The sequence below is a fragment of the Macaca fascicularis genome, chromosome 6 (genome assembly GCF_037993035.2).
Source record: "Macaca fascicularis isolate 582-1 chromosome 6, T2T-MFA8v1.1".
Taxonomy (NCBI): Eukaryota; Metazoa; Chordata; class Mammalia; order Primates; family Cercopithecidae; genus Macaca; species Macaca fascicularis.
In genome coordinates this window covers 167,440,353-167,453,177 of record NC_088380.1, presented here as the reverse complement: position 1 = coordinate 167,453,177, position 12,825 = coordinate 167,440,353, and the positions used below count along the sequence as shown (strand labels likewise).

Below are 12,825 nucleotides of genomic sequence, written 5' to 3'. Positions count from 1 at the left end.
CAGCTGTTAATAAAGCTGCAATTTGGCACTAATATTTCCTCTGAATAACAGCCCTCAAGGAAACCCCCAAAGCAGATGAACTGATTGACCAGGCAGAATTTAAGCTTTACCAGGGCTATTTGAGCATCAAAATACAGTCACAAGCCTATCTTCACCCTAAAACTATATTCTGGGGTTGCTGCAGGTATTAAATGAGTTACTGCTTTTAAAAGGCTTAGCTTTGTGCCTGGCATCCTGTGCCACTCATAAAATGTTAGCTTAAATATTGCTAAGGAGAGTTTGATAGCCTTGATAGGCAGAAGAAGTCATCATGAGCTTAACCCAAGGGGAGTAAGAAAGAATGACCACTGGCTGGAGTTTGGAACTGCATGAAAGAAGACAAAAAAAAATCTTTAACCATAGAACTTGACTCCAAGGTCTAATAATATAACAAAATGGGCCTCAGGGAGGACTCTGAAAAATGCAGACAACAGAAAAACATCCATTATCATTTGAAGCCTGGCTACGAAAAGTGCCATTGGCTGGACTTACAGACCAGCAGATCATTGCATCCAGCCCTCAGGCCTTTGCTCTGCCCTTGGCACCAACAAACCAGGCTCCTTTCTGAAGCATCCATTTTGCAGGTGCCCACGCTACTCCCACTGCCTCACCCTGTGCTCACAGAAGGCCATAAACCATTTGGGCCAATTCAGCTTGTCATTTCAGGAGAGAATGCTTTAGGTCGTCCCCAAAACACACTGAGTGGGAGAGTCATAAAACAAGAATTCAGGTATCCCTGATGCTCTGCACTCTTGTCATCAGGCATGATTTGTATGTCCACAGGTGAGGATTTATGGCCTCTGTTTTGCCATTAAGGAAATCGGAAAAGGTGAGGCTCCTGTTCTCAACACAGCCTCTGCTAGGTTTATGTCACCTTCTTCTGGGGCTCAATCAGCTTCTTGCCTCACTCCAAAACAGAGCCACGAGATCATGCTGAGCCATGTCGCTCCCACCACCATCACTCATCTGTCCTTGTAGACACACCTGTTCACATAGGTGAACTTATGCAAGTTAGATAACTTTCTGAGCCTGTTTCATCATCTATGAAATAGGGATAACGATAACAATAAAAGCTATTTCATTACTAGGCAGCTAACCTTTAATAGAGGTTAAAGGCTGGGTTCATTATAGGTATTCAATACATGTAAGCTAATAATTTAATTTATCATTATTAGAAGTCTCCACTAGGGTATCTACAACAACAACAAAAAAGATAGATGTTAAAATGGCCAAAGGTTATGAAAAACTGCCTTTCCACTACCTGTATTCAAGAAAAATATACACGGAATCAATTGATATTTACTGAACACTCCCCCATGTGCTAAACACTATACCCAACTCTGTGTGCATCTAGAAATATAAGACCCAGGATCATTGCAGCTCTTAGCAAGCTTCTTACATTCTTTAAAATGGAAGATGCACATGACAATTAGGAAATAGGATGCTAATATGCAGGGAAGTGTGGCAACAAGATGTGCACCATCATGTCCAGTGCCCAGGAGTGAAAAGAGAAAGGCAGCATTTGGATCTGCAGGAGTTAAAGGACGAGCATTTGGGAGACAATTCATGATCTTGAATACCCCCAATCTGAAGAATTGTACCCTGTGGCTATGACCTTGCTGGATGGCACCTGCGACTTCTATGTCTTCTGAAGCACAGTGTTTCCATGGCCATCACTGGTGACATTCTATGTGCAGTTCTGCTTTCTTTACTGCCACCACATGGTCAAAAAGGTCAGGAGTAGGTTATCCCCAGACCTGAGGCTTCAAACATCCTCCTGGTGTAAAGAACTTTATACTGTATTAAGGTAACCCAAATGTTCCACCCCTCACTAGCTTCTGGGTATGAATGAGGTCCCATTAATAAAAACGTCCCAATGACATGCCATTCAGCTCCAATCTGCTTACTTAGGACTTCAGTCCTCCCACCCTAATCCTCAACTCTCCACAGATATATCTAGGCATCCTCAGATTGGTAAATATTACATGTGTCCTCCACTATTTCTAGCCCAGCCAGGGGTCCTGGTCCTTCCCTTCCCCCCAACGCCTGCCGCTTCTCTGGCCTCAGCTGTTTCTTTCTGGTGCTTCCCTGAGCCCTGCAATTCTAATCCACCTCCCCAACCCCATTGTGATCTGTAGGTCACACAGGTTGTAAGCAGGGAAACCGGGATTCAAAGCCTCTCTCAATCCCTATGCTGCAGTCATTCTCTCGGGCATTCCTCTCTCACCCTGGGTTAGCGACATGGCACTGAGCATTCTGGGCTGGCATTTGAGCTTCCTGAAGGACAACCCAGGTCAGCTCATCATCCTATGTGGAATGGGAAGTTCCGCAAGATAACTAATACTTCTGACAAATCCCCTCTACACTAGTTGCCTGAAACTCTTTTAATAAAATCCAGATACTTGAAAAATGGAGCCTTCAGCATCCTCTCCTCCCTCTGTTTTCCCTTTCACCTGCTCCCCGATGGCATCCAGTTGGCATCCTCTTAATAATCCCTATCTCCTCTCGGAAAGCCGTTTAGCACTGCACTACTTAATTTTCCTCGTGGCAGAATCTTCCAGATGGAGCCTTCGTCCCAGGCCATGTTGATTTGTCTGATTTTTAAACAGCAGTGAACATCGCATAAAACTAAAATAGCAGTCATTCCCAGGTGTGGACCCACTAGCAGGGGGACAATCCAGGGTGTGTGTATGTGTCCACCTGGGGCAGCTGTTTCAAACAGGCTGGATTAATGAGAGCATGACTTCTGCTAGTGGGTCCTGGCCAGCTGCTGGTCTCCCCTGGGCTTCACTCAGTGCAGGAGCATGCTGCTTTTCTGCATTAGCAGGATTCGGCCAGTCATCACCTCCTCTGACTGAACCCCCTTGGGCTGTGTGCATCCCTGACTTTTCTGCAGACATGGTCCTGACAGTGGAGGAGACAAAGTGGACACTAGAGATTCAAGAGACCAGCATAAAGTGGCCCAGGGCAAGAAGGAAATGTCCCTGATCTCATTTTTTAATCCCTAAAATTCCTACAAAATGTGCCTCTGATTCCGTAACATAACTAAGTTTAGTTACTATAAATAAAATTCTTCAAATTTTTTACCAGCCAATCTACTAAACTGTTTCCCCTAAATTTTTTTTTTAATGAATGCCCCCAAAGTCATATGGATCTCATAGCTTTATTATTCCTAGATGCCTACCAGGGTATCCTGGAGGTATGTGTGCTTCTGTTTGAGAAGAGCATTCCTGGAACTGGGCAATCTCTGTCTCCGAGAAGGTAAACCCACAAAAGTGACTGAGAATATTTCTTCACCACTGCAGGCGATCCTAAGGAAGAGAGGATTATGTCTAAAGGAAAGACAGACAATTATGACCAGTACAGCAGTGACCCCTTGGGATCCAGCGAGTAATGTAAAGAAGAGAGAGACTAGTCTGACTTACCACTTGTGGGTGGCTCCTTTGATACTTAATGACAGGACTTGACAGGGCAATACTCCAGCCCAGCTCATAGAAGTGAGAACTCAGAAAAACACATATGCCATAAGCTCCTCTCCATGGCACTCCATCTTCCAGCACCTTTGTAACCTACATCCTAGAATAAGCAGTGCAGTCCTTTATTACAAAGGGGAAGAATGAGATTCAGTGTTCATGGATGGAGGTGTATTGGCCTTGCCTTTGATATGCCTCTGTATGCAGATGCTGGCCAACTACTATTTACCAAAACCTTCAAAACCTGTGTGCTCTGGGAAGGTTGGCGATCAGGATTTCTCAGAGTGCAAGGTGTTCTCCCTGAATCCAATCTCAAATGCTGGGTAGAATGCTGAGATTATAGCAATCAGCTGATACCCCACATCCCCAAAGGCATTATCCAGTAGGACATAGAAGCCAAAGGAGGGGGAAAAAAAAGAGGAAGACAAGACAGAATGAGTGATATGTTCTTTGTTCCTTGGGACAATTTTGCTATAATATTTAAGAACATTTTAAAACTCTCAAAAAGAAAAAAGAAAACCATTCTCTCCTTCACCCTATGAGATTCTTTTCTCACAGAGAGTATGGACCATTCCAGTGCCTATAAGTAGCCTTATACTTGGATATTTAACGGGTTTTCTCGGGGCTACTTTGAAGAAAAAAAATATCATCCCCTGAGTCAGCAGAGAGACCACGAAGTGTTTGACAGTTACAATGGCACCCTTAGTGAAGGAGTTTCCACCCTAAGTATATAAATAAACAACCCAAATGTTTAAATAATCGAATGTATTTCCAAAATGGCACAGGGAAACAAATCTGGGGTGACTGCCCCTATTCTTCATAGAAAATAAAAGTGAGGGCTGGGGGGAGATGGGGATGGTTAATGGACACCAAAAAACAAAGCAAAACAAAATAGTTAGAAAGAATGATTAAGACCTAGTATGTGATAGCACAACAGGGTGACTATAGTCAATAATAATATATTTTTAAATAACTAAATGAATATAATTGGATTGTTTGTAACACAAAGGATAAATGCTTGAGGGGATGGATACCCTGTTTTCCATGATGTGATTATTACACATGACATGCCTGTATCAAAGCATCTCATGTACCCCATAAATATATATACCTACTATGTACCCACAAAAATTTAAAGGAAAAGTGATGTGGGTGGAGTGGAAGCACAGAACCAGCTGATCAACTGAAAGGTGCTTGGAAACCTGTCATGTGCTTTCGCATGTAAGGAGGAATTATTACTAAAATGTTACAGATACATCACTCCCAAAATCTGAGGATTTTGGGGTCTCAGAGGGGTCTCAATAGTCATTTGGATGACATTTAACTGTGTCTGCTGCACTGAGCTCCCAGAACCACGGAGCACTTCCGCAGAACCCTGGGTTCTTTCGAGTTCTAAAGTTGCTCCCCAATTCCAATGCCCCTGTTTATTTTATAGACTCGGCCTTCCAAATGGAAGCACCTTTATTTCACGGGGCTGGGGGATTCTTCTGAGAAGATCTTTTATAACCAGGAAGATTAGATGTTAGAAACACTTGTCTGAGGTTCTCCAGAGGGCCTCTAGGAAGGGAGGATGACACCAAAACCCTCTTCCTCCTCAGGGACTTTTGTGATGTCAAAAGAGAAAAGCAGAATTCTATTCACGACCCTTTCTCTGTGGAAGAGCAGACATGTCATGCCCAGTGCAGCTCAGATTCCAGCAGAAACAGAAACAAGAACATGCCCAGAGGCGATCAGCATCAGTGGAGAAGCCCAGCAAAGGAAAGCCTGGCTCTCCAGGTCTGGCTGCCTTCAGAGGCACCCAGCTTCAAGTCAGCTGGGCTCAGTTAGAAGGACCACATGTGGGATATTAGTTTGGTTTCAAATCCCACATTTAAAGCGGGACATTTCCAAATGCAGACAGATGAGCCCACACCTCCGGAACAGATCGTGAAACTGTGTCACATGAGGAATAATTGAGGGCACCTGGAAAGTTAAATTTGGCTTGGCATACCCAAAAGTCTTCATGGGACACCTGAAGAATGCCTTAAAATATGTAAAGAATGGTGGAAGATGGAATAGACCGTATTACCTGGAAGAGCAGAACTGTTTAAATATTTGGTTAAGGCAGAAGGAAGGCTTTCTGAAATGAGAGCTCTTTGAAAATAGAATGCGGCCAGAAGAGGTGGCTCACGCCTGTAATCCCAGCACTTTGGGAGGCCGAGGCAGGAGGATCACTTGAGGTCAGGAGTTTGAGACCAGCCTGGCCAATATGGTGAAACCCCATCTCTACTAAAAATACAAAAATTAGCTGGGCGTGGTGGCAGGCCCCTGTAATGCCAACTACTCAGGAGGCTGAGGCAGGAGAATCGCTTGACCCCGGAGGCAGAGGTTTCAGTGAGCCAATATCGTGCCACTGCACTCCAGCCTGGGCAACAGAGCAAGACTCCGTCTAAAAAAAAAAAAAAAAGGATGCATTGGATGCATTGGATGCATTGCCTTGAGAAGTGTGGAGTTCCTTAGCTGGAGGTGGGAAGGCTGAGGCTGTGGTACCACCTGTAGGGAGATAGTATACTCAAGCAGTAAAAACTGTGGGCTTTGGTGTCAGGCTGGACCCAGGTTCAGGTTCCAGCTCTGTTTTTGTGAGACTTTGAAAAATTTCTTGACCCCCAAGTACCTCATTTGTGAAATGGGTATAATTATATCTACTTCTGTGGGTTATTATGCAAAGTAAATGAAATGTGAATTAACACGAGCACTTGGCAGGTAAGAAATGCTAAATGTGTCATTGTTCCTATCACTGTTATTATCTCAGCTTGATAAATTGGATAGGAAGATAAAATAATTTCCTCAGATTTCTTCAGCCCTCTAATTCCACAGTTACTGTAAGGTGTCATTTCGTCAAAACTCCTGGTAGAATCTTCCTAATTCCCTGACTGCCCAGAGTGTTCAATTTCAGTGCAGCTCCGGATCTTCCTGGACAGTGGCAGATATCCTCGCCTTTCCTATTATCACTCTCCTTATAATCAAAAACAATCTTTCCCAAATCCCAGTTCCCTGAAACTCTATTTTCGTTGGTAACAAGTGGCTATTCTGGTAAATGGTGGATATTAAGAGTAGTACCACATTAATACGACAACACAGTTACCTTCTCTTTTAAAATTTTTCTCTTGTAAGGAAGCAAGGGCTGAACACAGGACTTGGTCAAGAACTGGCTGTCAGGAAAAATTTTAAATGTTCATAAGAACAGATTTTGTTTTGTTGTTTTGTGTTTTGTTTTGTTTTGTTTGAGACAGAGTCTTGCTCTGTCGCCCAGGCTGGAGTGCAGTGGCGCAATCTCAGCTCACTGCAACCTCCACCTCCCAGGTTCAAGCGATTCTCATGCCTCAGCTTCCTGAGCAGCTGGGACTACAGGCACGCGCCACCACACCCAGCTAATTTTTGTATTTTTAGTAGAGACGGGGTTTCACCATATTGGCCAGGCTGGTGTCAAACTCCTGACCTCATGATCCATCCACCTCGGCCTCCCAGAAATGCTGGGATTACAGACGTGAGACACCACGCCCAAAGACAGATCTGTACTAATGAGATTCTGTAGATTATGCCTGGCTATTCTAGAGAGATTATGAGGTGGTCATTCAGGAGTAAGGTAGAATACAAGGCAATCTCATGACAGGCTAACTTGGTGGATAGTTAGGTGCTAGTGGGACCTTCCTTTATTCTCCCATTAGTTGAAACTTAAAGCTCACTCAGACCCCGTCTTTGTCTCACCCAAGAAAAGAGCAGACCTACGTGCAGAAGTGCTGGAAGGATGTGCGCGTGGGAGACTTCATCCAAATGAAATGCAACGAGATTGTCCCAGCAGACATACTCCTCCTTTTTTCCTCGGACCCCAGCGGGATATGCCATCTGGAAACTGCCAGCTTGGATGGAGAGACAAACCTCAAGCAAAGACGTGTGGTGAAGGGCTTCTCACAGCAGGTAGAGCTCTTTCTAAGATCTTCAGTGGTAAAGCCAAATACAGGAAGCAAGCCTACCCTACTGGAAAACTGAACTAAACCTAGTGGGTAGAGGGGAAAGTAGTAGATGCCTCCTTTTCCCTAGCACTTTAGATACACCAAATCCTACCAGCAGCCCTCTGAGATGGATATTATCTGCATATCACAGATGAGGAAACTGAGGCTTACGGAAGTTAAATAACTTGCTGAAGGCCTCAGAGTTTCTAAATGGGGATCCACTCTGTTCAATTGAGGAAGCTATACTCTCAGCTCTGAACCGAGGAGTGTAATGTCTGTTCCATTATTCCTAGGACCAACTCCTCTTCTGTGCTCATCCAATCCCAACTCACTCTGCCCAGCTCAGCCCTAGCAATCTCTCCTGCCACTAATCCTAATACTCCTTCTGCCCCTCCTAAATTGCAGCAAGGTATCATTAACTATGTTTCCATTTGTGTATTCCTTAACTTCTCAATAGGGCTTAAGCCTCCTTGAGGGCAGAGAGAGATCATTGATACTTTTTTTTTTTTTTTTTTTTTTTTTTAAGACACTGGGTTTCCACTGGGTGCGATGGCTCAAACCTGTAATCCCAGCACTTTGGCAGGCCGAGGCAGGTGGATCACTTGAGGTCAGGAGTTCAAGACCATCCTGGCCAACACGGTGAAACGCTGTCTCTACTAAAAATTAAAAAAATAGCCAGGAGTGGTGGCAGGCACCTGTAGTCCCAGCTACTAGGGAGGTTGAAGCAGTAGAATCGCTTGAACCCACGAGGCAGAGGTTGCAGTGAACCAAGATCACACCACTGCACTCCAGCCTGGGCAATAAAGTGAGACTGTGTCTCAAAAAAAAAAAAAAAAAAAGAGAGAGAGACTGGCTCTCAGTCTGTCACCCAGACTGGAGTGCAGTGGCACTGACACTTTTGTTTAATCCCCACCCCTTCATAAACGGTACCTCAGACATCATGGAGAAACCATGATTGTTTGGTGGGTAAAAGCTCAGGGTCTGGGGTCTGACGGAGATGGGTTCAAAGCCCAGGTCCCACCACTCATCAGCCATCTCACCTTGGGCAAGTTACTATCCTCTCACACCTTGGTTCCCTCATCTGGAAAATGGGGACAAAAATAGTTCCCTTTCCATAGGGTACTTTTGGAGACTAAATGGTAGGTACATGACTGACTTAGCATGAAGATAGGCACATAGTAAAAGACCAGTGAACATTTGGTATTAATATCAGTGCTTTCATAGGCAATATGTGTTGACTGACTGAAGCCGGGTGTGATATTCCAATTTGCAATTAAAATTCTCCTTGTGGGAGTTGATTTCCAATATGGTCCCTTTCTTTAACCAGGGAAAAGAGTACAATTTTATCACTTTTCTTCATTCTGCCAGCCTTTGGCTGAGGAGAAATTGAATGAGTCAGAGGATCTGGGAGAAGGAAGGCAAATGATTTATTCCTCAGAGATCCTCATGAGCTAGAGTACAGTTTTCCAGACTCACACTTCTCAAGTAAGTTTTTAAGTTCCAGGAGCAAGGGTCATTGTACCTTGCCTTGCCTCTCTCTAAGCACCTGACAAACAGTTCTCATAAAACCCTCTTTGTGTGATTGATTTGGTCCTCAGAAGCCTGTTCTCTTGTGCGTATCTTGGGAATAATAATAGCTATCCCATGGTTTTGCTGTGAAATTCAAATGGTATAAGGAAAGTAAAGAACAGAATAAAGAGTTTGCCACCCAAGAGACTCACAATAAATGGGAACCATTGCTGCTACCAAGGCTGCAGTTGCCACCACTGGAAATGGAAACCACCACCACCCCCTGTAGATCAGCATGCCTACTGGTCTCCAGGCTCTGAGTCGATCACTGAGCAGCAGCCCTGTCTCCGAGTGTGCTCACCTCTGCTTATTACAGCCACATTTGCTGAATCACCGTAGGATTCGCAAAAAGGCAGGGTGAGATCTGGTCTAAGTTCACAGAGTCATTCTAGACAAGCAATAACAATCTGTTTCTGGGCTCAGAACTCTGTAGCCTGCCCTTTGACCAGAGGCTTTCAAATCTTTTCAACAGTAACAATAAGAAATGTATAAAATATTACAAACACACACACACTCACGCACTTGCACGTGTGTATGTGCACACGGGTGAGTATTTAGTATGTAAGAATGACACCTTAGCCTGACCACATGCAAGGCACTCTGAGACTTTCTATGCTATTCTACCTTTTTTTTTTTTTTTTTTTTTTTTTAGGACTGAGTCTTGCTCTGTTACCCAAGCTAGAGTACAGTGGCACAATCTCTGCTCAGTGCAATCTATGCCTACCGGGTTCAAGTGATTCTCCCACCTCAGCCTCTTGAGTAGCTGGGATTACAGGCATGCACTACCACACCCAGCTAATTTTTTGTATTTTTAGTAGAGACAGGGTTTTTACCATGTTGGCCAGGTTGGTCTCAAACTCCTGACCTGAAGTGATCCACCTGCCTTGGCCTCCCAAAATGTGGGGATTACAAGTGTGATCCCTGGTGCCTGGCCTATTTTACCCTTTTTTTTTTTTTTTTTTTTTTTTTTTTTTTTTTTTTTGAGTTCTAGGAGCAGTAAAACTTGTAAATCTACCCTTTAGCCTCCCTACCCCAACATCTTTATCCAATTCTGAAACTTTCTTACTCTCTCTCTGGCAGTCATGTCAGTGTTGTTTCATTTCAACCAGTGACTTTTCTTTTTGTCTTTGGCAGCAGTTCCCAAACTGCGTTTTGCATATTAATTAGTCAGATAGTTTGGGATGTAGTTGGAATGAAGAGTCAGGTGAAAGGGACATTCACACTCCGGTGCTATAGACCAGTCAATTTAATAAGTCTCTCCAACTCTAACCCTCAGTTCTCACAGAGCACTTGCTGAGATGATTTACAAAAAGAAAAACAAAAAGAGAGAGATAAATTCCTATGCAAAAGGAAGGAGATTATTTGAGCTTGAAGGTTTCCAGGGTTCTTTACTCTGTCTCAGTTCTTGATTCTCCCCCTCACTTTGCTCGAGTGTTTTTTTTTTTTCATTTTAGTAATAATAATAGACTTTTATTGATTCCATAGTAAGGGCTTTGCTTGTTTATCTCGTCTATCCTCAAAACAACCCAATGAGATGGGCACTATTATTGTCTCCATTTCCATAAGGAAACTGGGGCATATGGAGGTCCTATAACTTGTCCAAGGTCACTGAGCAGGGAAGTTTTGGAGCAGGCTTCAAAGCCAGGTTTGTCCAGAGTCTCACTTTTTCTGTTTTGTTTTCTTTTGTTTTGTTTTGTTTGGTGTTTTTGTTTTTGTTTTTTTTGAGACAGAGTCTCACTCTGTCACCCAGGCTGGAGTACAGTGGAACTGCAACCTCAGCCTCCCAGGTTAAAGTAATTCTGCCTCAGCCTCCTGAGTAGCTGGGACTACAGGCGCCCACCACCACACCCAGCTAATTTTTTGTATTTTCAGTAGAGACGGGGTTTCACCATGTTAGCCAGGATGGTCTCAATCTCCTGACCTCGTGATCGGCCTGCCTCAGCCTCCCAAAGTGCTGGGATTGGTGGGAAAGTAGGAAAGTGCCCAGAGCCTCAGTTTTTAAGGCTCAGTAGCTTATCTCCCTGGCCCTTTAACTGTTACCTTGAGTTCACACAGAGATGCTTACTTGAAAGCATACATTTATTGTTGCCAGGATTCTTTCCACATACAGATAGCAGGTGGCAGGGATAATGAAAGTGGGCTCAGCCTGCTCCCTGGGGGAAGACATCTTGGCTGCTCTTTGCGACCTTGCTTCTCCCTTATACTTTTAGGGCAGAAAGATTTCTGAGTATGGATAGAACTTGCTTCTGGCTAACTCTATACCATAGGATTTCCCTAATGTATTGAACAAACATGTGGATGAGAGTTGCAAGGAAAATAAATGTTGCAAGGCCAAGTAATATGAGAAGACAGTAGGTTACCAGTTTTCAAATATTGTGTTCTGCAGAACTCTGATACTTTAATAAGCCCCAAAGAGAAGGACAGGTGCTATTATGTAGTATTTCTAAACATTTAAGCACAAGAAACTTTTATCCCAAGAAACACATCTCGGAACTACTGTAGGAGGGGTGGGCTACCACTAAGGGATTTGCTGCAAGTATATTACAGGTGTTGAAGGTGTATCATAATCATCACTGGGAAACTTTTTAAATATATATATGCATCCTTCTGTATCACCACCAGTAAATTAGGACTCACTAGGACTGAGTAGGGCCTTGAGTGTGCATATTTTAAAAAATTTTCTCCCAGACGATCTTGATATAAACCTACCACCACCTCCTTGAAAACCTGTACAACCAAGGAAAGGTGCCACCTTCAGTGCTTCCAAAAAACAGTTATCCTAGTAATGGGAAGAAAACTACCATCTAGGCACTTCTTACTATATACTAGTTCTTTTACATGCATTGTCTATTTTAAGCCTTATGCCACCATGGGAGGTGGGCATCACTATCCCTATTTTATACATGAAACCTCTGAGGCACTGAAAGAGCAAATCTCACTAATCATCTCAAAGATTTTGAACACCTACAAATATGGTTTGTTTGGAAATTTGATGTCTTATGTAATAAGTATTAATGGCTTTTGATAGTTTATTCTCCAAGTCCCTACTGTCTTTGAGACCTTCACCTTGCCAAAAGGGTTTTTACTAACCACAGAGATTACGAGGAACATCTAACCCCACACATATACCCACACTCATTTTTACCATCTTCTAGAGGACGAGAATTACTATATTCTGGTAATTCAAAGTCAGTAAGACACACTTTATCCCAGCTCCCATAAATCAGCATTTCTCAGAGTCTGCTAAGCACTTATCCCAAGAGACAGTTCTTGAAAAACCCATGGTCCATGGTCAAGTCACATTAAGAAGCTTTTGTTCTGTGGTCCCCTCTTGCAGGTTCCAATGTTCATTAACATATTAACATCTCTGAGAAAACCTAGAGTCAAGAGGCCTGTTAAACTTTCTTTAGCCCTGAGCTCTCCAAATTTATTTAACCTAAGAATTATTTTTCAGCACAAATATTATTAACATTCCTATGGAGCTTTTCAGAAAATATTAGCCTGAATTGTGGTACAGACATGGTCACAACAGGTGAAGGGTAACAGAGAAGTTGACGAATCCTCGTGGCTTAGGCAGTTCATTCTTCCCTTTCCTGTTTAGGTTCAAATGAAATTATAAACATTAAAGAACTTCTTAAAAGAGTCTTTCTCCCATGACATTGCAGATTATCCTCAAGGCTGCCGAAGAGTTAATTTCAAATCCTTGTCTCAGAATTCTTCTTGGACTAAATCAACTTTTTTTTTTCCCACTG

The 12,825-nt window shown here is 43.2% G+C and overlaps 1 protein-coding gene across 2 annotated transcripts in view; it reads left to right on the top strand.

Annotated features, from left to right (window-relative positions):
• ATP10B (ATPase phospholipid transporting 10B (putative)) overlaps positions 1–12,825 on the top strand; it is a 273,772-nt gene that overhangs the window by 160,852 nt on the left and 100,095 nt on the right. For both annotated transcript variants that reach the window (XM_005558441.4, XM_073994704.1), the window contains one exon: positions 7,265–7,469. In XM_005558441.4, the coding sequence (XP_005558498.3) occupies positions 7,265–7,469 (205 nt within the window). The remainder of the gene's footprint in view (positions 1–7,264; positions 7,470–12,825) is intronic.